Source organism: Haliotis rufescens, unplaced genomic scaffold (genome assembly GCF_023055435.1).
Source record: "Haliotis rufescens isolate VD_foot unplaced genomic scaffold, xgHalRufe1.0.p SCAF_14, whole genome shotgun sequence".
In the NCBI taxonomy this organism is placed as follows: Eukaryota; Metazoa; Mollusca; class Gastropoda; order Lepetellida; family Haliotidae; genus Haliotis; species Haliotis rufescens.
In genome coordinates this window covers 21,102,039-21,128,792 of record NW_025963824.1, presented here as the reverse complement: position 1 = coordinate 21,128,792, position 26,754 = coordinate 21,102,039, and the positions used below count along the sequence as shown (strand labels likewise).

The following is a 26,754-nucleotide window of genomic DNA, read 5'->3' as shown; positions in this document are numbered from 1 at the left end:
CTACTGTCAATACTTACACTGTAATATTTTAGAATTCAGTTTAAATGACATTTGTGGATATACTTTCAGTACAGCTTCTTGCATGTGACTCCTCCCATGTCTGCCCCTGACCCCCTCCGACAGAGCAGCCTCGTCAACACAGATGGGTACCTGGATGTCAGCAAGGAAACACTGCAGCATGTACAGTACCCAAACATATTCGGCATTGGTGACTGCACAAGTGTGCCAACCTCCAAGACAGCGGCAGCAGCAGGTCAGCTAAATTGGTTCAGGACAAACTTCCGGTTGTTGATAGACACTAGGGAAATTGATAGAACCCATGTGGGTTGTCCTGTAGTAGTAGTTAGGACATGAGTCACAGTATTCATACAATGTGATGTCAGTTTCCTAGTTAGGACGTCTGGCCCAGTAATCATACAATGTGATGTCAGTTTCCTAGTTGGGACGTCTGGCATAGTAATCATACAATGTGATGTCATGTTCCTAGTTGGGATGTCTGGCATAGTAATGATATAATGTGATGTCAGTTTCCTAGTTAGGACGTCTGGCCCAGTAATCATACAATGTGATGTTAGTTTCCTAGTTAGGATGTCTGGCATAGTAATCATATAATGTGATGTCAGTTTCCCTGTTGGGACGTCTGGCCCAGTAATCATACAATGTGATGTCATGTTCCTAGTTGGGATGTCTGGCATAGTAATGATATAATGTGATGTCAGTTTCCTAGTTGGGATGTGTGGCATAGTAATCATATAATGTGATGTCAGTTTCCTAGTTGGGACGTCTGGCCCAGTAATCATACAATGTGATGTCAGTTTCCTAGTTAGGACGTCTGGCCCAGTAATCATACAATGTGATGTCAGTTTCCTAGTTAGGACGTCTGGCCCAGTAATCATACAATGTGCTGTTAGTTTCCTAGTTAGGATGTCTGGCATAGTAATCATATAATGTGATGTCAGTTTCCCTGTTGGGACGTCTAGCCCAGTAATCATACAATGTGATGTCATTTTCCTAGTTGGGACATGTTGCACAGTAATCATATAATGTGATGTCAGTTTCCTAGTTGGGACATGTGGCACAGTAATCATACAATGTGATGTCAGTTTCCTAGTTGGGACGTGTGGCCCAGTAATCATACAATGTGATGTCAGTTTCCTAGTTAGGACGTCTGGCCCAGTAATCATACAATGTGATGTCAGTTTCCTAGTTAGGATGTCTGGCCCAGTAATCATACAATGTGATGTCAGTTTCCTAGTTGGGACGTGTGGCACAGTAATCATACAATGTGATGTCAGTTTCCTAGTTAGGACGTCTGGCCCAGTAATCATACAATGTGATGTCAGTTTCCTAGTTGGGACATGTGGCACAGTAATCATACAATGTGATGTCATGTTCCTAGTTAGGACGTCTGGCCCAGTAATCATACAATGTGATGTTAGTTTCCTAGTTACGATGTCTGGCATAGTAATCATATAATGTGATGTCAGTTTCCCTGTTGGGACGTCTAGCCCAGTAATCATACAATGTGATGTCATTTTCCTAGTTGGGACATGTTGCACAGTAATCATATAATGTGATGTCAGTTTCCTAGTTGGGACGTGTGGCACAGTAATCATACAATGTGATGTCAGTTTCCTAGTTGGGACGTGTGGCCCAGTAATCATACAATGTGATGTCAGTTTCCTAGTTAGGACGTCTGGCCCAGTAATCATACAATGTGATGTCAGTTTCCTAGTTAGGATGTCTGGCCCAGTAATCATACAATGTGATGTCAGTTTCCTAGTTGGGACGTGTGGCACAGTAATCATACAATGTGATGTCAGTTTCCTAGTTGGGATGTCTGGCATAGTATTCATGCAATGTGATGTCAGTTTCCTAGTTGGGACATCTGGCACAGTAATCATACAATGTGATGTCAGTTTCCTAGTTAGGACGTCTGGCCCAGTAATCATACAATGTGATGTCAGTTTCCTAGTTAGGACGTGTGGCACAGTAATCATACAATGTGATGTCAGTTTCCTAGTTGGGATGTGTGGCACAGTAATCATACAAATTGATGTCAGTTTCCTAGTTGGGATGTGTGGCACACGAATCATACAATGTGATGTGAGTTTCCTAGTTGGGACGTGTGGCATAGTAATCATACAATGTGATGTCAGTTTCCTAGTTGGGATGTCTGGCATAGTATTCATGCAATGTGATGTTAGTTTCCTAGTTGGGACATCTGGCACAGTAATCATACAATGTGATGTCAGTTTACTAGTTGGGACGTCTGACAATTCTCTCGATTTTAAAGCAGAAAATATAAGCAGATGTTATAGGAGAGGTTTGGTTATTTTTGTTTCAGCTGCTCAGAGCGGCATTCTCCAAAAAAATCTGCAGGCTGTTATGTCTGGCGGTAAAACCCAGAGTCAGGTCAGTATCAGATGTACAGCCACCAACTCCCTGTCACATGTACCGCCCACTCCCTGACAGATGTACCACCCACTTCCTGACAGATGTACCACCCACTTCCTGACAGATGTACTGCCCACTTCCTGTCAGATGTACCGCCCACTCCCTGTGACATGTACCGCCCACTCCCTGTCAGATGTACCGCCCACTCCCTGTCAGATGTACCGCCCACTCCCTGTCACATGTACCACCCACTCCCTGACAGATGTACCACCCACTCCCTGTCAGATGTACCACCCACTTCCTGTCAGATGTATCACCAACACCCTGACAGATGTACCGCCCACTCCCTGTCAGATGTACCACCCACTTCCTGACAGATGTACCACCCACTCCCTTACAGATGTACCACCCACTCCCTGACAGATGTACCACCCACTCCCTTACATATGTACCACCCACTTCCTGACAGATGTACCATCCACTCCCTGTCAGATGTACCACCCACTTCCTGTCAGATGTACCACCCACTCCCTGACAGATGTACCACCCACTTCCTGACGGATGTACCACCCACTGCCTGTCAGATGTATCACCCACTCCCTGACAGATGTACCGCCCACTCCCTGTCGAATGTACCACCCACTCCCTGACAGATGTACCACCCACTTCCTGACAGATGTACCATCTACTCCCTGACAGATGTACCACCCACTTCCTGACAGATGTACCACCCACTTCCTGACAGATGTACCATCTACTCCCTGACAGATGTACCACCCACTCCCTGACGGATGTACCACCCACTCCCTGTCGAATGTACCACCCACTCCCTGACAGATGTACCACCCACTTCCTGACAGATGTACCACCCACTTCCTGACAGATGTACCATCTACTCCCTGACAGATGTACCACCCACTCCCTGACGGATGTACCACCCACTCCCTGTCACATGTACCGCCCACTCCCTGACAGATGTACCGCCCACTCCCTGACAGATGTACCGCCCACTCCCTGTCACATGTACCGCCCACTCCCTGTCGAATGTACCACCCACTCCCTGACAGATGTACCACCCACTCCCTGACAGATGTACCATCTACTCCCTGACAGATGTACCACCCACTCCCTGACAGATGTACCACCCACTCCCTGTCACATGTACCACCCACTCCCTGACAGATGTACCATCTACTCCCTGACAGATGTACCACCCACTCCCTGACAGATGTACCACCCACTCCCTGACAGATGTACCACCCACTCCCTGTCAGATGTACCACCCACTTCCTGTCAGATGTATCACCAACACCCTGTCACATGTACCGCCCACTCCCTGACAGATGTACCACCCACTCCCTGTCAGATGTACCACCCACTTCCTGTCAGATGTACCGCCCACTCCCTGTCAGATGAACCACCGACACCCTGACAGATGTACCATCTACTCACTGACAGATGTACCATCTACTCCCTGACAGATGTACCATCTACCCTCTGACAGATGTACCACCCACTTCCTGACAGATGTACCCCCCACTCCCTGACAGATGTACCGCCAACACTCTGTCACATGTACCACCCACTCCCTGACGGATGTACCGCCAACACCCTGTCACATTTTCCGCCCACTTCCTGACAGATGTACCGCCAACTCCCTGTCAGATGTATCACCAACACCCTGTCACATGTACCGCCCACTCCCTGACAGATGTACCGCCCACTCCCTGTCACATGAACCGCCCACTCCCTGTCAGATGTACCACCCACTCCCTGTCAGATGTACCACCCACTTCCTGACAGATGTACTGCCCACTTCCTGACAGATGTACCGCCAACTCCCTGTCAGATGTACCGTCCACTCCCTGTCAGATGTATCACAAACACCCTGTCAGATGTACCGTCCACTCCCTGTCAGATGTACCACCCACTTCCTGACAGATGTACCACCCACTTCCTGACAGATGTACCGCCCACTCCCTGTCAGATGTACCGCCCACTCCCTGTCACATGTACCACCCACTTCCTGACAGATGTACCGCCAACTCCCTGTCAGATGTATCACCAACACCCTGTCACATGTATCGCCCACTTCCTGACAGATGTACCGCCCACTCCCTGTCAGATGTACCGCCCACTCCCTGTCACATGTACCGCCCACTTCCTGACAGATTTACTGCCCACTTCCTGACAGATGTACCGCCAACACCCTGTCACATGTACCGCCCACTTTCTGACAGATGTACCGCCCAATCCCTGTCAGATGTACCATCTACTCCCTGTCACATGTACCACCCACTCCCTGTCAGATGTACCGCCCACTCCCTGTCAGATGTACCGCCCACTTCCTGACAGATTTACTGCCCACTTCATGACAGATGTACCGCCAACACCCTGTCACATGTATCATCAACACCCTGTCACATGTACCATATACTCCCTGACAGATGTACCATCTACTCCCTGACAGATGTACTGCCCACTCCCTGACAGATGTACCATCTACTCCCTGACAGATGTACCATCTACTCCCTGACAGATGTACCATCTACTCCCTGACATATGTATCATCTACTCCCTGACAGATGTACCATCTACTCCTTGACAAATGTACCATCTACTCCCTGACAGATGTACCGCCAACACCCTGTCACATGTATCATCAACACCCTGTCACATGTACCATATACTCCCTGACAGATGTACCGTCCACTCCCAGACAGAGTTATATCCTTATGATTTGGTAAATGAAATATCGTGCTGAGGGGGCTTCCGACAATAATCACTGACTCAATAACTTTCCAATAAGACACATTGTAAGATGCCTAAAGATTGTTTCATTTTGCGTCAACATTCCAGCCTGGAGCATGTGTTTCAGTATGATGGCTACACTTCCTGTCCTCTCGTCACTGGCAACAACAAATGTATCCTGGCAGAGTTTGACTTTGCTGGCCAGCCGCTGGAGACGTTCCCCATCGACCAGGGCAAGGAGAGGAGAACCATGTACCACTTGAAGAGAGATGTGATGCCTGAGTTATACTGGAATGTTATGCTCAAGTAAGTCCTGGAGAGACAGGGCTTCTTTAAGGGGCTTCATAGGTCCTTGTGTGTCTCTCTGTAAGTCCTGGAGAGACGGGGCTTCTTTAAGGGGATTCATAGGTCCTTGTGTGTCTCTCTGTAAGTCCTGGAGAGACGGGGTTCCTTTAAGAGGCTTCATAGGTCCTTGTGTGTCTCTCTGTAAGTCCTGGAGAGACGGGGCTTCTTTAAGGGGATTCATAGGTCCTTGTGTGTCTCTCTGTAAGTCCTTGAGAGACGGGGTTTCTTAAAGGGTCTTCATAGGTCCTCATGTGTCTCTCTGTAAGTCCTTGAGAGACGGGGCTTCTATAAGGGGATTCATAGGTCCTTGTGTGTCTCTCTGTAAGTCCTGGAGAGACAGGGCTTCTTTAAGGGGCTTCATAGGTCCTTGTGTGTCTCTCTGTAAGTCCTGGAGAGACGGGGCTTCTTTAAGGGGCTTCATAGATCCTTGTGTGTATCTCTGTAAGTCCTGAGAGACGGGGCTTCTTTAAGGGGCTTCATAGGTCCTTGTGTGTCTCTCTGTAAGTCCTGGAGAGACGGGGCTTCTTTAAGGGGCTTCATAGGTCCTTGTGTGTCTCTCTGTAAGTCCTGAGAGACTGGGCTTCTATAAGGGGCTTCATAGGTCCTCATGTGTCTCTCTGTAAGTCCTGGAGAGACGGGGCTTCTTCTTTAAGGGGCTTCATAGGTCCTTGTGTGTCTCTCTGTAAGTCCTGGAGAGACGGGGTTTCTTTAAGGGGATTCATAGGTCCTTGTGTGTCTCTCTGTAAGTCCTGGAGAGACAGGGTTTCTTTAAGGGGCTTCATAGGTCCTTGTGTGTCTCTCTGTAAGTCCTGGAGAGACAGGGCTTCATGGGTCCTTTCTTTATACTTTATATAAAACAGGAATGTGTGATGGAGTGTTGTGTGTTGCAGGGGAAACTGGAGTGTGTGATGGGGTGTTGTGTTACAGGGGCTACTGGAATGTGTGATGGGGTGTTGCAGGGCTACTGGAATATGTGATGGGGTGATGTGCGTTGCAGGGCTACTGGAATGTGTGATGGGGCGTTGTGTGTTGCAGGGGCTACTGGAATATGTGATTGGGTGTTGTGTGTTACAGGGGCAACTGGAATGTGTGATGGGGTGTTGTGTGTTGCAGGGGCAACTGGAATGTGTGATGGGGTGTTGTGTGTTGCAGGGGCAACTGGAATGTGTGATGGGGTGATGTGTGTTGCAGGGGCAAGTGGAATGTGTGATGGGGCGTTGTGTGTTGCAGGGGCAACTGGAATGTGTGATGGGGTGTTGTGTTACAGGGGCTACTGGAATGTGTGATGGGGTGATGTGTGTTGCAGGGGCTACTGGAATGTGTGATGGGGCGTTGTGTGTTACAGGGGCTACTGGAATGTGTGATGGGGTGTTGTGTGTTACAGGGGCTACTGGAATGTGTGATGGGGTGTTGTGTGTTACAGGGGCTACTGGAATGTGTGATGGGGTGATGTGTGTTGCAGAGGCTACTGGAATGTGTGATGGGGCATTGTGTGTTGCAGGGCTACTGGAATGTGTGATGGGGTGTTGTGTGTTACAGGGGCTACTGGAATGTGTGATGGGGTGATGTGTGTTGCAGGGGCTACTGGAATGTGTGATGGGGCGTTGTGTGTTACAGGGGCTACTGGAATGTGTGATGGGGTGTTGTGTGTTGCAGGGGCTACTGGAATGTGTGATGGGGTGATGTGTGTTGCAGGGGCTACTGGAATATGTGATGGGGCGTTGTGTGTTGCAGGGGCTACTGGAATGTGTGATGGGGTGTTGTGTGTTGCAGGGGCAACTGGAATATGTGATGGGGTGTTGTGTGTTGCAGGGGCAACTGGAATGTGTGATGGGGTGTTGTGTGTTGCAGGGGCAACTGGAATATGTGATGGGGCATTGTGTGTTGCAGGGGCTACTTGAATATGTGATGGGGTGTTGTGTGTTGCAGGGGCTACTGGAATATGTGATGGGGTGTTGTGTGTTGCAGGGGCTACTGGAATGTGTGATGGGGTGTTGTGTGTTGCAGGGGCTACTGGAATGTGTGATGGGGTGATGTGTGTTGCAGGGGCTACTGGAATGTGTGATGGGGTGTTGCAGGGCTACTGGAATATGTGATGGGGTGATGTGCGTTGCAGGGCTACTGGAATGTGTGATGGGGCGTTGTGTGTTGCAGGGGCAACTGGAATATGTGATGGGGTGTTGCAGGGGCTACTGGAATGTGTGATGGGGTGTTGCAGGGCAACTGGAATATGTGATGGGGTGATGTGCGTTGCAGGGCTACTGGAATGTGTGATGGGGTGATGTGTGTTGCAGGGGCTACTGGAACGTGTGATGGGGTGATGTGTGTTGCAGGGGAAACTGGAGTGTGTGATGGGGTGTTGTGTGTTGCAGGGGCTACTGGAATGTGTGATGGGGTGATGTGTGTTGCAGGGCTACTGGAATGTGTGATGGGGTGTTGTGTGTTACAGGGGTTACTGGAATGTGTGATGGGGTGTTGTGTGTTGCAGGGTCTACTGGAATATGTGATGGGGTGATGTGTGTTGCAGGGTTACTGGAATATGTGATGGTGCGTTGTGTGTTGCAGGGGCTACTGGAATGTGTGATGGGGCGTTGTGTGTTGCAGGGGCTACTGGAATATGTGATGGGGTGTTGTGTTACAGGGGCTACTGGAATGTGTGATGGGGTGTTGTGTGTTGCAGGGGCTACTGGAATGTGTGATGGGGTGATGTGTGTTGCAGGGGCTACTGGAATGTGTGATGGGGCGTTGTGTGTTATAGGGGCTACTGGAATGTGTGATGGGGCGTTGTGTGTTGCAGGGGCTACTGGAATATGTGATGGGGTGTTGTGTGTTGCAGGGGCTACTGGAATGGTCCAGCCTTGACTCGGAAGCTGTTGCACCTGGGGATGTCTAAGTAGAGGAAGAGAGCTTGCCAACGGTTCCCAGACAAACACGGGATGCAGAAGCTCTGCGTGGTGGAACATGTGGCTGGAGTGTGTGGGGTGGCAGCTGTAGCTGTCTGGATCAACTTCAGCAAACATCTGTGATACATACACTTTCATATTTGATGCACAGATGAATAGATGGTTTTACTTTTAAGACGAGTGTGATTATCAAATTTGAGAATACTTGTAAGTCATCAATACATCATATATTGTTTATGTTAAGCAGTGATAGTGGTTTCAGAAAGGCTTATTTTAGAAAGTGCATACTGCATCTGTCATTGTTGTGAGGGGTCATGACCCACAGCCTTCTGATTTCATTCCTACAATACTCCCGAGTTTCCTGACGAACTGTCCCCTGTTCACGGATCTAATCAGGAAGGTCTATGATGTGAACCAGGATATGCCGAACTAGAACACGTTGTCCTGCAGCACTCACCGAGGGCACTTATACAACTTAGTCATCTTCCCTAGGCAAGGGAGTTAACTGACTGTAAAAGTCATTGCCGAACTAGGCTGAAATTATGGAGTTATATTCTGGCTGGACTAACGAGTCTATGCATAGTCCAATCAAAATCACGACCGATAGCAGGATTTGCAAAGCATGTGTACCAACAACTCAGCGTCCACAGATAGTTTCCAAATCTTTTCATGTTATTAATCAAGGTGCTCACGTGATTTGATGCACCTTGCGAAGTAAGACCTGTTTTAATACAATATAGATTTTGATTATCAATCAAGGGGTCTTGACTGGGTGTCGCCTTTTTGTTTGAACCAAAGGCATACCTTAATCTCATCCAGGTGATATCTCCAACGAGGCATACCTTGATCCCTTACAAGTGATATCTCCTAGGAGGCATACTTTGATCTCATCCAAGTGATATCTTCAAGGAGGCATACCTTGATCTCATCCAAGTGATATCTCCTAGGAGGCATACCTTGATCTCATCCAAGTGATATCTCCTAGGAGGTAAAAGGTACTGACTGCACCTGCACAGGTATATGATGTACTGTGAGTACACCTGCTGCACAGGTTTACGATGTACTGACTACACCTGCACAGGTTTATGATGTACTGTGTGTACACCTGCTGCACAGGTTTACGATGTACTGACTACACCTGCACAGGTATATGATGTACTGTCAGTACACCTGCTGCACAGGTAAGAGGTACTGACTTCACCTGCACAGGTATACGATGTACTGACTACACCTGCACAGGTATACGATGTACTGACTACACCTGCTTCACAGGTATACAATGTACTGACAACACCTGCACAGGTTTACAATGTACTGACAACACCTGCACAGGTTTACAATGTACTGACTACACCTGCACAGGTTTACAATGTACTGACTACACCTGCACAGGTTTACGATGTACTGAGTACACCGGCTGCACAGGTAAGAGGTACTGACTACACCTGCAGGGGTTTACGATGTACTGACTACACCTGCACAGGTATATGATGTACTGTGAGTACACCTGCTGCACAGGTAAGAGGTACTGACTACACCTGCAGGGGTTTACGATGTACTGACTACACCTGCAGGGGTTTACGAAGTAATGACTACACCGTCACAGGTTTACGATGTACTGACTACACCTGCACAGGTTTACAATGTACTGACTACACCTGCAGGGGTTTACGATGTACTGACTACACCTGCAGGGGTTTACGATGTACTGACTACACCTGCACAGGTTTACAATGTACTGACTACACCTGCTCAGGTTTACGATGTACACTGAGTAACGCTTGCACAGTACTGAGTACACTTACAGAGAGGTATTTGGTGTACTGTGAGTACACCTGCAAAGGTGTAAGATCTACTGCATGTACACCTTCCAGCTATTACATTCCCTGACAGTCCGTTGTTGTGAAACCTGTGCCTCCGCCAGTGTTGTAGGGGGGTGATGTGTATATATAAACAGTTGTGTTTCCTCATATTTCTCCTTGTGTTGGACTGTGTGTGAAACTATTGTAGGAACAGTTTCCAATGTACAGTTCATCCTTGTCACAAGGTATTTACCATTTTTTCTTGTGTATAGTGTGCATCCTCGGGGGTTTCGAGATTTGGGGGAAAAAATTGCTATTTGATATATTATATCAAAAACTACATCTGATAACTGGATAGCGATTGCTGTAAATAATGGCAAGTTGGTGTGATCTGCCCATCAGTTGACACATGATTTTGCCCAAAATAATGTGAATAGTGAACAATTTTTTTTAATAAAATTTATTAAATAGATAAAAAATAGACCAGATATGCAATGAACACATTTTATAACCAGAATATAATAACAGAATTAACATGCTATTTCTGCTCTTATGTGCTCACGGCAATGTCTGGCATTTGGAAAAATATTCAAAATCTATTGTCTGTGTATTACCAGTATGCGAACCCCTCTCTATACAGCTGTAGTGTTTGGGGGAAATAGTTGCACACTGTACACGAGGACATTCTCTTCTTCCTGGTTTCTGGAGTTCTACTTCGTCCACTTGAATTATTCCAAACATTTTCATTCCCAACAGCTTGTTAGAACCGTGATGTGAAGTAAAATATAATATTGTACACAGTAGACATTATCATCAATTAAACTAACAACTGGAATCTATGTCTGCAGTGGTCACTGTAAGGGTTGTGTTTTATGTTTTAGTTTTTAACAAGGACCACATCTCGCTCCCCTGGGTACAGGCGATCTTTGTTAGGTAGTGCTCCACATGTGTGTGCTTATGTACCTACATTTGTGCAGGAATGTATGCTTACTGTCAATGGCATGTCAGATTTTTTCAACATACCGGTACTGGGAGGATACACCAGTACTGAGGGTAGCCTTCCATTTGTCAGACAGCTTATACCAGGATTAGTCAAGGTTGGTTAGTCAAGCAATAGTTCCCTGTTTACCTTTCATTAAAGTGGAACAGACCAGAAAACACACATTTTCAGGAATTTACAGGATAGGTTTATCACTCACTTGTAATCATTAAATCATACCAGAAATCACACAAGTTTGAAGTATTCAACAGAAGTCACATATTTTGAATTATTTAACATGATATAATATTATCACATTATTAGAACGACACTATATACAAAAAATACACTAAACACGTGTAATATCACACTTTTTGAAGTATTTACCAGAAATTGCATAAATTTGAATTCTATACAGTATATTAGTTCATTACATTATTGCAAAAACACTATAAACACAACACACACTGATCACGGTTCAGTACTATGTCTGCCTTCATCCCAGCTTCAGCAAATGTCCTACAGCATCCAAGAATTCAAGAGGTGTCTTCTGCCCACTGACCAGCTTCCCTTTGATTCTCTGTAGACCTTCCTGGGAGGGGGAGCAGCACCAAAGTCTATCTGTCAGCTTGACACCTTCCAGCTTCTCATTGCCCTGAATCCAGTCCTCAAATCTGTAGAGGTTGGGATGTTGATGTGGAACAGTGCGCTTGAAAACCCTCCAGGTTGTTGTTTGTCCCCGGTCCTACTGTGTGGTGATGATTCCATAGGGGGAGTCTGGTCGTCAGTCCATGTTATTGTGGAATTCTTGGGACCTTGCCACCCCAGGTGTCACATCCATCGCCTCCAGCACGGAAGAGGAAGAAGGGGACTTCCAGCTGCTCTTTGTATCCAACTCTGCAGCATGGGATCTTCCTGGTACTGGACAGTTAAGCCAAGGTCTTGAGTCTTCCTCCATATAGCCTGGGTGTACTGGAAGAAACACCCCTTGATGTCTGCTGCGTGGAATTCACTTTGGATTGCTATATGGCCGCGCCGCCATCTCAAAGTCTGTCTGTACGGTAGCTGGTGAGAAGGGTTGGTTGAGAGTCTGCTGTACCTCTGTTTTCAGCAAAGTGAAAGTCTGGAGTATTTCGACTGTTTTCGGTTGGGCAGCAGGGCGAAGACAAGAGGTCACATGGTGTATCTACTGTGGGTATGTACAGCTTGTTCCACAGTGAGGACAGCAGGAAAACATACCATCCATGTAGACCGTACCTGCTTCAGCAAAACACTTCAGTTTCTCATCATTGAAAACATCAGGATCTTGTCTTCTTCACCATCTGCACAGAGGAGGAATCTTCTGCTAACCCTGGTTGCGGTCCACAGCCCCTCAAGATGAACATCAGCTCTGGTCTGTGGCAGGACAAGGATTGTTGTACCGCAACGTTGACAGAGGAAACTCTTTAAACTGGGGAAGGAATATGTAGAACCTCTGGCGGCCTACTTTGTAGATAGCCTGGACAGGTGCTGATTCTTCCCTTCTACTGACAAACTTGACAGGAGTCCAATCTCTAACTTGATGGCAATGGTCTGAGACATCTTTAAGGAAGTCCCCAACAGTGGAACACTTCCCTTGGCACGACCTGTTGATACATCTCTAGTGTGTGTTGTGGCCTCTGGTTCGATTCTTGGAGTAGGTGAACCCATAAAGGAATAGGGGAATGGGTTCCCTCTCTCAGAGTCAATGTACTCGGCATATATACCAGCAATGGTGGCGATACCTTACTGACTTAGACTGCCAGTGATACAGTATGGTACCTTCTGTACATGGGAGATTATACTCAGGTTTTGGAGAGGTTTAATGTGTTCATATCCTACCTAACATTGTATTTCATGAAAATAATGCAAAACAAGGTTTAAAGGGTTTTTTCATCTTCTGAGTTTTCAATATTCTACATAATTGAAAAAAAACTACTCTAATACTGCTAAAACACATGCAACCCGACACGGATACAACACAACTTATAAATGCAATAATAATCAAGTTAATTTGTATCACTTATAGATTTGGAGTAGGTAAGACCAGGTAGTTAAACTGGTCCCACTTGTCTGACAATTTTGAGTGAACCATACTAGGCCACTTCTTTACTTCAAACACAATGCCGAAACTGCTTGAATTTTCCCATTTTGCCACCCTTACAGCACTTTGTTAGGACTGGGAGATGATTTACGTTTGCTGTTGACATTAGATTAGATTTCACTGCTTTCCTGCCCTTGGTTTCACACTTGTTTGAGGCATTTGTAAAACTGGCTACTACCATAGCAACTTTCCTGTGATGGATTGTTCATATTTGCTTTGTTAGACATGCCACAGTATGTTTGTAAAGTGTCTGCCTTCTTGTCAGCTTTGCATTGTGCAACTATATATAAGGAAAACGTTTAAGCACAGGTATGCTTATCCTTGATTCATTATCGTAACACAATCTTCCTTTGACATTTACCAAAAATGACATTTGATGGTTTCACTAAAATCCTTGCTAAATTATGGGACAGTAAAATAACTGAAGCCTAATGACATGAGATACAAGCATGTGTGAACAGTCACAGCCTGTGGTATGTGCAACCGTTTTGAACTGCTTTGATTATTTTATTTTGTTCAATATTGTTTTTAAAATTTAACCTTTAGCTGTGTATGATTGAGTGTCTTTGAATAATTTTGTAGTATAAAAGACAGCTAGATCCCAACCCTGTATCCCTAGGGCTAATTTGTGAGATAAATATGTGCCAACATGGATACCCTGCACATCTGTTCAGCATTAAAGAAGATAAAATCCACAGATTCTTGTTTTACTATGTATTCAACGATTGGTTTGGTATGGTATTTGATGTTTGGGTCAACTTGGACCATTAAAGGTATGTTTGTGCCCATCATATCAAATGCCTTTAAGCAAAAGCAACGTGAGCTGTGAAAATGTGATGACTAACCAGTCGGCTTCATGATCATTATTATTTAACACTGCAAGCAAACATTATTCCATTTCTGTAAAGTAAGTACTCTTCTCTTCCGAAACCTCGTCAAGCCAGATATAAACAACAAACACACAATGTGGCTTCCCCTGTGGCAGATGCCGAGGCATTTACTGTTAAAAAAGAAGGACATTTCAATGCAAACACCAGTAGCGTCACTAGCCTTGATCCACATGATCTCAGAACCCACGCCAGTCACTGTGACGACATTTGTCTTGCAGCAAGACCGCCAACACCTGACAACAGAAAATGTTCATAACCATAATGCACAGGACATAAACATAAAATAAACAGACCGCACTATAACGGCGACACCACAGGAGAGATTAAACTACCCGGGCTTTACAATTCCTATATATACCCCCTCACGGTTGCGCCCTCTACCGTGAATAACCTCCCTTTATATCTGGCTTTACCTTCAAGAGAAATCAAGAGAAATCAATTTCAGTCTAATTCACTCTGTTCAACCCAAAGAGATTTCATTTCTCTTCCAAAACCTCGTCAAGCCAGATATAAACAACAAACACACATGTGGCTTCCCCTGTGGCACGCACACCGAGGCATTTACTCTGCATGAGAAACAAAGAAAGGGATTACAGGAAAACAACCTATATTACAAATCCAATGATTTGGACACACTTAATCTGGCTTTAACACTTTCTCTGATATACCCGTATTTGGCATTCTCGCTCTTCCAGCGCCCGTGTCTCTTAAAAAGACGGCCAGGTAACCCCATTGTTTGCTGCCGCTGTAGCACCACCTGACCTCAAACTGTGGAGGCCATACCTTGACACATCACTGACAAAAGGTGACAAAGTTACACGAAATATTTCACGGAGTCTTGTATAAGTCAGTGGCTTGTTTTCTTTCCTCAGAACATATTTACCATTAACAGTACTTAGTGCTCTGAACACATTCCTCAGAATCCTCGGCAATCTCTGCCATCTTTTAATAACGCTGCAAGTGCATAACAGTGAATCGGATACACCTATGACTACCCATGCACCATCTCGATACACGTCCGTCTTGGACTGTTCAATAAATATAGACATATAATGTTCACAAAACATATCTGAACGTGCAATAATTCAACTGATCGAAGAAAAGCAAAAGCAACTAAAATCATTGCAGCAACTCTGCTGTCTTTTAAACATTTCTCACATTCTAGAGACGATACCATAAACTAAGTTGCGATATTGTTATCGGTTCCATTTTGTTTACTGGTTTAGCTAATCTCCGCTTACAAGCCTCCAATACATTTCGTACCAGTGTATTATCTGTGGGACTGCGTAACCATACATGAGCATATCGAATGCTGTAAAAAGCTGTTTTGACAGGAGAAATACTTTCACAACTTTGTATTAAAGATAACAAATAAAGTGCGCAGTGCATAGGAGCAATTGGCAATAAAATCGGCAAACCATGAGAATCTGCCCAATCAGAAAATCTCGTGAATCCTAAGTTGTATGATCTCACTGTAGTGGCTGATCTAGCCTCATTTAATAATATGCTCAAACCTTGTACATTCGGTTTTAAACTTTCTGGGAGGGTAGATATAACATCATGATATACACTGTCTAACATCTGAAACAGAAGAAAGCATTTCAATAACTGAAATCGATTTTCAACGCTAACATTGAAAATTTTAAATCTGTTTCACCAAACTGACCTCCCCCAATACGACTGGGAACATAAGCTTCTTTGCAAGACGACAAATAAACAAAGTCTCTTACTTCTTTGAAAAATGTACCTTGCATAGCAAATGCCAGAAACTTGCCGAGTACCACTGAGGTACAACCAACGTACCCTTTGCTCTGTATTTGCGCATATGGCACAACACACGAGAGACCAGATACACTGGTGGTACTATCCAGTTCACCTCATTACTCCAATCTGAAGTAAAAGTATCCACATTCTCAGAATTAGGGTTCCAGTACCTAGAATCGAAACGATTGATCTTGTAGTAAGAAGCAAAACGATCTATTGAATGTGGTCCACATGTTTCATCGAGTACATGAAAAACAGTCTGCAACTGCCCAGTCATCTCTATCAGTGAGCTTGCTCAGAACATCTGCTTGATCATTTTGTTCTCGGGGAATCCAGTCTACTATCAAACGTATACAGGATCTCAAACACAACTGCCAGATAATCAATGCAAGATTTTGTAAATGTGTCTTCATGCTACCCTTTTTAATAATAACACATACATTGGTATTATCCGTAAACCACTTGACTGAGTGAGAACCAAGAAAAGACAGAAAACTTGTAAGTACCATAGATACAGCCTTCAACTCCCGCCATGTTGAACTTTGATTCATTTCGCTTTCGGACCACTGACCATGTGCCAACCTTCCACCAAATTGTACACAGTAGCCACCGTAACCTACACCACTTGCATTGCTATAAACAACCCTGGTAGGGGAACTGTCAGAACACAACGATCGTGACTTGAAATGTTGAATATTGTCCCGCCAGAACACTAACTGTTCCTTACTTTGAGCTGACAAAACAATCCAGCCATTCCACGAGTTAGCCGTCAGACAATCTATACTGAGTGAGTGAGTCATAAGTTGACTAATTGAACCAATAACTGACTTTTCAACTTTAGGCACAAATCCAGAACTTATGAGGTCATCCTTAACCCTATCTGATACAACAGCACAAGTTTACATAGAATCTTCAACAATAATTCCATCGTCAAATAACATAACGTTCTTGTAACAGAGGTAACGCCACCATTTTACCAATTGTCGGGTTACCTTTGTTAAGACATAGGGCGCAGATGACAAACAAAATGGTAAAACCACAAACTTGTAATACCTCCTGCTCCATGGCCAAACCCATGAAAAGCCGAGAAAAGTTGTATGAGGAGTGTTATAGTGCAAACCATTTCAATACTTTTACTTAAATAGTGCAAACCATTTCAATACTTTTATATTCTGTCACGTTATTATCAACATGTACCCTTTCGACTTATTCCAAACCATCAACAATAAACATGGCTGCTGTCGTCTAAACTTCACCCCTGAGTTTTGTCTTCCGTCATCACCCTGAGCTACCATCCGAGGGCCGAAACGTACGCCCTTGGACAGATGATGGAGAATTATCCGGGTAGCGTGAGTTTGCTGTGACTCACGCACGATCCCCCTACCCTAACTCGCAGCAAAGCAAATGGTGGTTCAGAGTTGATGGGAGACAAAAGCAGCGTCAAGCCAGCCGCCATCTTGACGGGAAAACGAAGAAGATGACAGACAGCACCCCAGCCAACCCGATCGTCAGCAACAGACAGCAGCCCAGCCTACCCCATCGTCAGCAACGAACAGCAGCCCAGCCTATCCGAACGTCAGCAACATCGACATCCAGTCAATATTGTGACAATATTTTTGAACCTTCGTTCCAACTTTCAACATGTACTGTGCTAAAACGTATTCTCACGGACATTCTTGTTCATATAAGGTATGTTATGTAATCAAGTCATTATTGTTTCGTTGTCTTAAAATTTTGTCATGTTTATCTATAATGAGTATGTATTGCAATCTATGTATTGTTATCAGAGGTACATCCTTATCAGATTGAGTTTTTGAAATCGGCTAGGCTCTTACTCTATTCATGTCCTACACCCTACGCTTGTACGCATTTAGTGCAGATCCACGATATCTGCGGGTTCCCAGTCGTCCTATACAAATCAGACTCCCGGTTTCAAGGATTTTTCTTTTAATTTGTGGCCCTGTAACCATTACCATAGACACTAGCTTTCAAAAAGTTATCCAATACCCTACAATTTCCTGCTTATATCTTGATTTATTCCTTTTTGAGTATGTAAGCACTGAAATTATTAGTACTCTTTGTGAAAACTGATAAAATCGATGTAGTAGCAGCGTTTGTAGAAGTATAATAAGTCAGGGAGCCTCGTTGCTTACCAAGCTTATTCAGTGGAGATTGTGTATACAGTCTATATCCTACTTCTTCGTTTTGCCAACGTGATTTTGTGCTTAATTATGATACCGGCGAAAATTATGTATATTCGTGCGATCAACCGTAAATGGTCTCTGGTAAAACAAAATACGATTCGTTCAAATATCTTCGAGACAATTTCACATGATTGAATCTTTCATTACATTCCAGTTTAGACTTTTGAAGTTGGTTAGGTTTTGCATACACATTCTACTTTTTAGCGCAGATCACACTTCACATCTGCTAGCCTTGTCGAGTCTAGGCTCACAATATAAGACTCCCAATTTCAAAGATCTTACTGTTATCATGAAAATATTACTTTCATATGCAAACGACAACGCTTTACGCACATTATGTTTTTGTCCTCACGTCATCAGTCTACTTTACTTCAACAATGTTTATTGTCTGTTTCAGTGTGATACCTGTGATCTAGCAGTCTGGTATTCCGACTGCAAGGGCGACCGCGGGCAGGATGTGCCGCTCGGTGGAAACTCTTCCAGTGTTCCTTGTGTATGAGCCGGAATCTCCGCTCACATGTATTTTGTGTGTACGAGCCGGCACCTCCGCTCAACTTGTTAATGTTATGTATAGTTGTTTCACCGATATTGACAATGTTGTTATTCACTTATTTACTTTTACACGCCTGTATATCTTATTCAATGTCATTTCATTCATCTCAGTCAAGTGTAGTGCATGAAGCAACTACTTGTCAACCTGTCGATGTCATTTGCATTGATCTGTACTTGTACTTGTACTTCATATTGTCATTATTTTTAAAAAGCTTTTGAGGACAAAAGCTCCACGACGTTCAGGGGTATTGTTATAGCGCAAACCATTTCAATACTTTTACTTAAATAGTGCAAACCATTTCAATACTTTTATTTTACATTTCATTTATCTAAATACCTAACTGGTTCAATATGTTTCCAAGTGCACCGAAATTCTATGCCCTTTGTCTGTTTAATATATTCAGCAAACATTCGGCGTATCCCCTCTTATAATAAGCCCCTCCGGGCAGGACCCTTAATCTCCAGCGCTATCTATAAATTTTAATTAACACCTCCTAACGTCGCCGGATCTTACGGATATACATACATACACGTGGGACAATGACCTTGCCACACGTTATGTAATACCTCGCTCTACAAAACCCGACTGACATGGTCAGTCAGGGAGACAGCCTGGAGACAGCCAGAAGATCGACTAGTGTAAGTGACAGAACGGTTCTCCCACCCAGGAAGATTGGCCACTCGGTCCCGGTGTGCGTTCTGTCACGTTATTATCAACATGTACCCTTTCGACTTATTCCAAACCATCAACAATAAACATGGCTGCTGTCGTCTAAACTTCACCCCTGAGTTTTGTCTTCCGTCATCACCCTGAGCTACCATCCGAGGGCCGAAACGTACGCCCTTGGACAGGAGTATGCATTTCAATATGATGGTACGCGGAATGTATATCGTATTTAACTAACCAATCACCAGCTTTGATATACATAAGAGTGGTTTTCCAGTCTTCGTATTTGACTGAAAGTTTAAACACATGCTTGTTCACCACAGACAAATCAAGAATTAATCTTTTCTTTCCAGAAGATGCAATAGACACCGACAACGGATTAACAACACGAGGCCTCTCCTCACATTCCTCCACTAAATTTTTCCGCACAAGATCTGTAATAGCTTCACAAACATCAGAATGCCGCAACGCCGACATGTTTTTTAATTCCATATGTGTCTGAGTAGAATAAAATGGTATCTTGTATCCACTTACAATAACATCAATCACAAATTGAGTAGAACCAGTGTCACGCCAAAACTGTATGCAGCGTCTGAGACGACCCCTCACTAAGATTTCAGCATTTGCACGCTCATATTCATAATAATCGTTTGTAAGTTCAACTTTACCTTGTTTACTCTGAGACTGTGGTCTTGCTTCCCGGTCGACGTGTCGGCGTGACTGTTGAGTTGACATACGGGCAGTCTCGTCTCCAGTAGCTGAGTTCTCCGCACGCAAAACACGTGCCGTTTCTAAGTCTCGGGCGAAAAGGACGTCCTTGAGATGGTCCCGCTGGATAAGCCCCGCCCCCAACTGTAGCCTGCGTGACAGTCGCTGTCGGTCTAGACAACTTAAATGGGGTATATCTTGACGATTTTGATTTCTTTTTGTCAATTTTCTTGATAGCTCTGGAAATACGCCGATCATCGCCAGAATCATCATCAAGATCATTACAGTCATATTGGCGAACAGTCTCCCAGCCTCCATCTGATGAGTCGGCAAGCTTAATCAGCTTATTCCTACGCTCAATGCACGAAACCTCCGCGCAAAGTAAATCTTGCAAATAGTCCAATTTTAAGTAAGAAATAGCAAATTTCATTTGTTTCAGATTTTCAAGGGTCTCTGAATTGAAATTATACTGGAGCCGGTGCCCTTCCCGTTTACATACGAAATCTTTTTCAGTTTTGAGTTAATTTAATTTCTGCCGCTGTTCGAGCCACGTTATCTTGTAAATTAACAAGCTTGTCTTCAACAGACCTGTCAACTTCTTCTCGACATGTAGATAACTGTTGTAGAATATTATCAAGTTTCTTGTTTATATTTTCAGATAGCTCCATAACAAAATGGCGATAGAACACGAGGCAAAGTTAATAACGATATAAACAGACCGCACTATAACGGCGACACCACAGGAGAGATTAAACTACCCGGACTTTACAATCCCTATATATACCCCGTCACGGTTGTGCCCTCTACCGTGAATAACCTCCCTTTATATCTGGCTTTACCTTCAAGAGAAATCAATTTCAGTCTAATTCACTCTGTTCAACCCAATGAGATTTTAATTTCCTTGATAAAGCAGATCTGACAACAACAAAAAGTGTTAAAATGGCTTAAAAGTCAATGCACAATGTATGAATATATTGGTCTTTATCATTTTTTCTGAAGCAGGCACCAAGTCCCATAAAAGGGGGCCCCAAAAGTGTAATTTGTAACTTTGCACTGCTTATCTTAGTGTGATATGATTGTGACCTAGGCATTCAATTTAAATATGTTTCACTGTCTTGGCGGTACAAACAGGGGAGACCTCTTTATCAATATCAATGGCACTGTGGGAAGCATTTAACCCCCATATTTTGTAAGCCATATTTCACAAGATGTTCTATCTATTTCCATGCAGCCCAGTGTGGATTGTCCACATATCATGGGTATAATATACTAAAAGATGCATCCAGCTTTAATGTTTCATTTACATTGTCTCTTCCTGAACCGTTGATAGTGGATTCAATTGCTGCCATTGATCAGTCGGTTACTATAACTGTCTCATGATCATATTCCTTGACCCTCTTAGAGCTTGAAGACTCAGCTGTAAGGTCAGCTGCAAATACTGCGAGGAGGTCATTCAGCCTAAATACACTTGAGATGGAAAAGTCTGAGATCCAACCCAAGCATGGTGAGCTATGTCCGAATCCTTTGAGGCATCAGTAAACGTGTGTGTGTGAATTTGACATTATGCTCAGTCCGAAAATCCTGAGATACGGTTTCATGGGGATTGCCGAAAAGTCGGGCCGGGCCAATGTTATTATTGGCTAATTACTCCATTATCGACGACCATACCTACATATTATTAATGCACCAGACACGCGTAACATTAATGAACAATCACAAACCAGAAACGTGCAGCATTATTAAGTTGTTGCGAGTAAATCGCTTGTGTTTACATGTAAAATAGCAGTTGTTAAACGAAATAGGATTTGAAACGCATCAAATACTTCAAACTATCGTGATACAAATTTCCATCTGTCGGCATAGCTTTTACATCTATAGAATAGTACTATATCTAAGTTATACCACTTTGTTATGTCCCTGTCCATGTACTTAAAACAGACACGTTGGTTAGAGTGAAGCTCTTCTCCCCATAGATTCAACAGTCTCACTGTCCATGTATTTAAAGCAGACACGTTGGTTAGAGTGAAGCTCTTCTCCCCATAGATTCAACAGTCTCACTGTCCATGTATTTAAAGCAGACACGTTGGTTAGAGTGAAGCTCTTCTCCCCATAGATTCAACAGTCTCACTGTCCATGTATTTAAAGCAGACACGTTGGTTAGAGTGAAGCTCTTCTCACCATAGACTCAACAGTCTCACTGTCCATGTATTTAAAGCAGACACGTTGGTTAGAGTGAAGCTCTTCTCACCATAGACTCAACAGTCTCACTGTCCATGTATTTAAAGCAGACACGTTGGTTAGAGTGAAGCTCTTCTCCCCATAGACTCAACAGTCTCACTGTCCATGTATTTAAAGCAGACACGTTGGTTAGAGTGAAGCTCTTCTCCCCATAGACTCAACAGTCTCACTGTCCATGTATTTAAAGCAGACACGTTGGTTAGAGTGAAGCTCTTCTCCCCATAGACTCAACAGTCTCACTGTCCATGTACTTAAAGCAGACACGTTGGTAAGAGTGAAGCTCTTCTCCCCATAGACTCAACAGTCTCACTGTCCATGTACTTAAAGCAGACACGTTGGTTAGAGTGAAGCTCTTCTCACCATAGACTCAACAGTCTCACTGTCCATGTACTTAAAGCAGACACGTTGGTTAGAGTGAAGCTCTTCTCCCCATAGACTCAACAGTCTCAGTGTCCATGTATTTAAAGCAGACACGTTGGTTAGAGTGAAGCTATTCTCCCCATAGACTCAACAGTCTCACTGTCCATGTATTTAAAGCAGACACGTTGGTTAGAGTGAAGCTCTTCTCACCATAGACTCAACAGTCTCAGTGTCCATGTATTTAAAGCAGACACGTTGGTTAGAGTGAAGCTCTTCTCACCATAGACTCAACAGTCTCACTGTCCATGTATTTAAAGCAGACACGTTGGTTAGAGTGAAGCTATTCTCCCCATAGACTCAACAGTCTCACTGTCCATGTATTTAAAGCAGACACGTTGGTTAGAGTGAAGCTCTTCTACCCATAGACTCAACAGTCTCACAGTCCACGTATTTAAAGCAGACACGTTGGTTAGAGTGAAGCTCTTCTACCCATAGACTCAACAGTCTCACTGTCCATGTATTTAAAGCAGACACGTTGGTTAGAGTGAAGCTCTTCTCCCCATAGACTCAACAGTCTCACTGTCCATGTATTTAAAGCAGACACGTTGGTTAGAGTGAAGCTCTTCTCCCCATAGACTCAACAGTCTCACTGTCCATGTATTTAAAGCAGACACGTTGGTTAGAGTGAAGCTCTTCTACCCATAGACTCAACAGTCTCACTGTCCATGTACTTAAAGCAGACACGTTGGTTAGAGTGAAGCTCTTCTCCCCATAGACTCAACAGTCTCACTGTCCATGTATTTAAAGCAGACACGTTGGTTAGAGTGAAGCTCTTCTCCCCATACATAGACTCAACAGTCTCACTGTCCATGTATTTAAAGCAGACACGTTGGTTAGAGTGAAGCTCTTCTCCCCATAGACTCAACAGTCTCACTGTCCATGTATTTAAAGCAGACACGTTGGTAGAGTGAAGCTCTTCTCACCATAGATTCAACAGTCTCACTGTCCATGTATTTAAAGCAGACACGTTGGTTAGAGTGAAGCTCTTCTCACCATAGATTCAACAGTCTCACTGTCCATGTATTTAAAGCAGACACGTTGGTTAGAGTGAAGCTCTTCTCACCATAGACTCAACAGTCTCAGTGTCCATGTATTTAAAGCAGACACGTTGGTTAGAGTGAAGCTCTTCTCCCCATAGACTCAACAGTCTCACTGTCCATGTATTTAAAGCAGACACGTTGGTTAGAGTGAAGCTCTTCTCACCATAGACTCAACAGTCTCACTGTCCATGTATTTAAAGCAGACACGTTGGTTAGAGTGAAGCTCTTCTCCCCATAGACTCAACAGTCTCACTGTCCATGTATTTAAAGCAGACACGTTGGTTAGAGTAAAGCTCTTCTCACCATAGACTCAACAGTCTCACTGTCCATGTATTTAAAGCAGACACGTTGGTTAGAGTGAAGCTCTTCTCCCCATAGACTCAACAGTCTCACTGTCCATGTATTTAAAGCAGACACGTTGGTTAGAGTGAAGCTCTTCTCACCATAGACTCAACAGTCTCACTGTCCATGTATTTAAAGCAGACACGTTGGTTAGAGTAAAGCTCTTCTCCCCATAGACTCAACAGTCTCACTGTCCATGTATTTAAAGCAGACACGTTGGTTAGAGTGAAGCTCTTCTACCCATAGACTCAACAGTCTCACTGTCCATGTACTTAAAGCAGACACGTTGGTTAGAGTGAAGCTCTTCTCCCCATAGACTCAACAGTCTCACTGTCCATGTATTTAAAGCAGACACGTTGGTTAGAGTTAAGCTCTTCTCCCCATAGACTCAACAGTCTCACTGTCCATGTATTTAAAGCAGACACGTTGGTTAGAGTGAAGCTCTTCTCACCATAGACTCAACAGTCTCACTGTCCATGTATTTAAAGCAGACACGTTGGTTAGAGCGAAGCTCTTCTCACCATAGATTCAACAGTCTCACTGTCCATGTATTTAAAGCAGACACGTTGGTTAGAGTGAAGCTCTTCTCACCATAGACTCAACAGTCTCACTGTCCATGTATTTAAAGCAGACACGTTGGTTAGAGTGAAGCTCTTCTCCCCATAGACTCAACAGTCTCACTGTCCATGTATTTAAAGCAGACACGTTGGTTAGAGTGAAGCTCTTCTCACCATAGACTCAACAGTCTCACTGTCCATGTATTTAAAGCAGACACGTTGGTTAGAGTGAAGCTCTTCTCCCCATAGACTCAACAGTCTCACTGTCCATGTATTTAAAGCAGACACGTTGGTTAGAGTAAAGCTCTTCTCACCATAGACTCAACAGTCTCACTGTCCATGTATTTAAAGCAGACACGTTGGTTAGAGTGAAGCTCTTCTCCCCATAGACTCAACAGTCTCACTGTCCATGTACTTAAAGCAGACACGTTGGTTAGAGTGAAGCTCTTCTCCCCATAGACTCAACAGTCTCACTGTCCATGTATTTAAAGCAGACACGTTGGTTAGAGTGAAGCTCTTCTCCCCATAGACTCAACAGTCTCACTGTCCATGTATTTAAAGCAGACACGTTGGTTAGAGTGAAGCTCTTCTCCCCATAGACTCAACAGTCTCACTGTCCATGTATTTAAAGCAGACACGTTGGTTAGAGTGAAGCTCTTCTCACCATAGATTCAACAGTCTCACTGTCCATGTATTTAAAGCAGACACGTTGGTTAGAGTGAAGCTCTTCTCACCATAGACTCAACAGTCTCACTGTCCATGTATTTAAAGCAGACACGTTGGTTAGAGTGAAGCTCTTCTCCCCATAGACTCAACAGTCTCACTGTCCATGTATTTAAAGCAGACACGTTGGTTAGAGTGAAGCTCTTCTCCCCATAGACTCAACAGTCTCACTGTCCATGTATTTAAAGCAGACACGTTGGTTAGAGTGAAGCTCTTCTCCCCATAGACTCAACAGTCTCACTGTCCATGTATTTAAAGCAGACACGTTGGTTAGAGTGAAGCTCTTCTCCCCATAGACTCAACAGTCTCACTGTCCATGTATTTAAAGCAGACACGTTGGTTAGAGTGAAGCTCTTCTACCCATAGACTCAACAGTCTCACTGTCCATGTATTTAAAGCAGACACGTTGGTTAGAGTGAAGCTCTTCTCCCCATAGACTCAACAGTCTCACTGTCCATGTATTTAAAGCAGACACGTTGGTTAGAGTGAAGCTCTTCTACCCATAGACTCAACAGTCTCACTGTCCATGTATTTAAAGCAGACACGTTGGTTAGAGTAAAGCTCTTCTCCTCAAACTCTCATTAGTCTCACGCGTGTTCGGTCCGACTTGGCACGAGTTGTCAAAATCAACGTAAACCTCACATGTGTATCATCAAATGTGTTTACATCTATAGACCGGTAGAATTCTGCTGGTCCTAAAAAGCAACTTAATGGATCCGGTGGTCAGATACGTTGACTTGGTTCATAGCGTGTCAGTGTACTCCGACGGCGTACTTCGTTGCTCATAATGTCAGTCACTGGATTGTTAGGCCCAGACTCAAATATTTACTGGCCGCGTTATATAGCTGGAACTATTGCAGAGTGCGGCGTTAAACGAACACGCACACACACGCAATATCATTGAGGATGTATGAGTCCCCACCCCACCCCTCCATATTGTTATGGCAATGCATTTCAACAGATTGTTTACATATGTTCACAACATGAGATATGTGAGAAGCCTGTGTTAGTCTCTGGCCAAAATAAAAACACATGAATTTTAACTCGCGTACTATTTGTACAAACATCATTAAAAACTGCTTCATCTACATTCAATGGTAAATCACTGAAAAAGTCACTTAACTTAATTTTTAAAAGTACATGACTGATAATACTACCTTATGGGTTACCATTTTCAATCAAATGTTTACCAGAAAGGGCCTGACCCCCAATGCAAACTTATATAGATCTTTTAGACAGAAATGAGTCTGAGTCTCTCTCCCCCCCCCCCCCCCCCCCCCCCCAGATTTTGAAGTGTGTAAGGGCTTCCCCGTCTCCAGATCATATCACGTGCTTTATCAATATGGAGGA

The 26,754-nt window shown here is 44.0% G+C and overlaps 2 protein-coding genes across 9 annotated transcripts in view; one reads left to right on the top strand and one right to left on the bottom strand.

The window, feature by feature from the left end:
• Positions 1 to 13,994, top strand: part of LOC124116678 (sulfide:quinone oxidoreductase, mitochondrial-like) — a 42,198-nt gene extending 28,204 nt beyond the window's left edge. The window contains exons 7-12 of one of the 8 annotated variants that reach the window (XM_048395119.1): positions 70 to 253; positions 2,348 to 2,415; positions 5,276 to 5,454; positions 8,330 to 9,412; positions 9,448 to 9,797; positions 9,829 to 13,994. In XM_048395119.1, the coding sequence (XP_048251076.1) occupies positions 70 to 253; positions 2,348 to 2,415; positions 5,276 to 5,454; positions 8,330 to 8,390 (492 nt within the window). In that variant the 3' untranslated portion in view covers positions 8,391 to 9,412; positions 9,448 to 9,797; positions 9,829 to 13,994. Of the gene's footprint in view, positions 1 to 69; positions 254 to 2,347; positions 2,416 to 5,275; positions 5,455 to 6,420; positions 6,947 to 8,329; positions 9,798 to 9,821 lie in introns of those variants that run through there. The other 7 variants (XM_048395120.1, XM_048395123.1, XM_048395121.1 and 4 more) reach the window with 7 other exon arrangements.
• A 240-nt stretch (positions 13,995 to 14,234) lies between these two features.
• On the bottom strand, positions 14,235 to 20,960 carry LOC125379143. Its single transcript, XM_048395116.1, has 2 exons — positions 20,045 to 20,960; positions 14,235 to 14,422 (listed from the first exon to the last, which is right to left on the bottom strand). Exons 1-2 carry the CDS (start codon positions 20,400 to 20,402, stop codon positions 14,382 to 14,384), a joined length of 399 nt encoding a protein of 132 aa, XP_048251073.1. The 5' UTR covers positions 20,403 to 20,960; the 3' UTR covers positions 14,235 to 14,381.
• Between the last annotated feature and the right edge of the window lie 5,794 nt (positions 20,961 to 26,754).

Bases quoted from the DNA above. Each gene is read 5' to 3' on its own strand.
- LOC125379143 (XM_048395116.1), bottom strand. From the start codon at position 20,402: ATGGAGGCTGGGAGACTGTTCGCCAATATGACTGTAATGATCTTGATG. The intron at 14,423-20,044 runs GTAAAGTTGAAC...TTCTGTTGTCAG, and splicing joins ACAGTCTCAGAGTAAACAAG to GTGTTGGCGGTCTTGCTGCA.